Source organism: Olea europaea, unplaced genomic scaffold (assembly GCF_002742605.1).
Source record: "Olea europaea var. sylvestris unplaced genomic scaffold, O_europaea_v1 scaffold33523, whole genome shotgun sequence".
Classification (NCBI taxonomy): Eukaryota; Viridiplantae; Streptophyta; class Magnoliopsida; order Lamiales; family Oleaceae; genus Olea; species Olea europaea.
Window position 1 is genome coordinate 1 of NW_019252502.1, and position 1,243 is coordinate 1,243.

Genomic DNA, 1,243 nt, shown 5'->3' on the forward strand with positions numbered 1-1,243 from the left:
AAAAAGAATACTTACTCGACCAGAGCCTCGACAAGTTGGACAAGGATTTGGTTTAGCATTCAGCGGGTGACCTTGACCATCTGCGTTAAGAGATAAATAAAAGCAAAGAATACCAAGATTATAACAAGGAAACTATACAATTCTATGACCATACCAATACTTAGCTAGATAAGAATAACAATACACATATACATTCTAGCTAAAGGATCTATACAATAGAAAAATATCTTATATAGAAGAAGTAAAAGAAGTGATTCCAACAAAACTTCGAATTCTACTTACGGCAAGAATCACACGGGACGTCTGCATCAAAAGAGAAACGCTTTATGCATCCTTTAACAGCTTCAGAAAAGGAAAGTGTGAGCTCCACCTATTATAGTTCAGCAAATTATGAACCCCAAGTTTTAATTTGGAAATTCAAAAACTCAACCTCATATGAGAACTGGTGTCCACTTGAAGAACTACCTGAATATCGTCAGCAAAACTTTCAGCTCCATTATTGAATATCTGTGAGGCATCAAAATATTGTTATCAATATGAGTCCTCAATTTCCAATATGTTGCTTATGCATAAAAGGACTAAAATACCTCCGAAAAAATTTTGTGAAATGAATCAGAGAATTGAGTTCTATGAGCATATCTAAAGCTATCTGCATCTCCATAAGCATATTGTGAATCATTTGTCCTCCTTGAATGTTGGGTCATCTGCGACCAAAATTTTGCAAGTCAAACAAAGCAGGAAGGAACTATCTAACAGAAGAAACATCTGAACAAGTCGAGGAAATAAATTGCTACCCTGTCATACTGAGCTTTCTTCTCAGGATCTTGCAAAGTCTGAAATTCATCTTCCATAAAAAAAATGGGCACAATGATTATCATATTGCAAGAAATGGATGTTTTCTAATCCAGATTATGATAAAACTGTGTTGTGGTACCCTACAGACCTCGTAAGCATCTCTTATCTCTTGAAATTTTTTCTTTGCAGAAGGATTACTCTTATTTGCATCTGGATGATACTTCTTAGCAAGCTACACAAGGCATATGAAAAGCGATAAATGCACAAGAACAGTGATGATTTAAAACAACCAGACTTAAACCACGAAAAAGAAATAACATGTACTTATTATAAATGCATTATTATTTTAAAACTAGCTATTTAACTACAGTAGAACTATTTAAATTAAATATATGTACACAGAAAAAGATGACCTAGAAACTCATATTGATCGAATTGTACTCACAGC

The 1,243-nt window shown here is 33.9% G+C and overlaps 1 protein-coding gene across 1 annotated transcript; it reads right to left on the bottom strand.

The window, feature by feature from the left end:
- Positions 1–11: 11 nt before the first annotated feature.
- Positions 12–1,048, bottom strand: LOC111385936 (chaperone protein dnaJ 1, mitochondrial-like; the record flags this gene model as incomplete). The annotated part of the gene is made up of 6 exons (XM_023010356.1): positions 944–1,048; positions 795–833; positions 588–704; positions 466–507; positions 283–370; positions 12–80 (listed from the first exon to the last, which is right to left on the bottom strand). Coding segments are annotated over exons 3-6 (316 nt in total), but the record flags the coding sequence as incomplete, so codon positions are not given.
- Between the last annotated feature and the right edge of the window lie 195 nt (positions 1,049–1,243).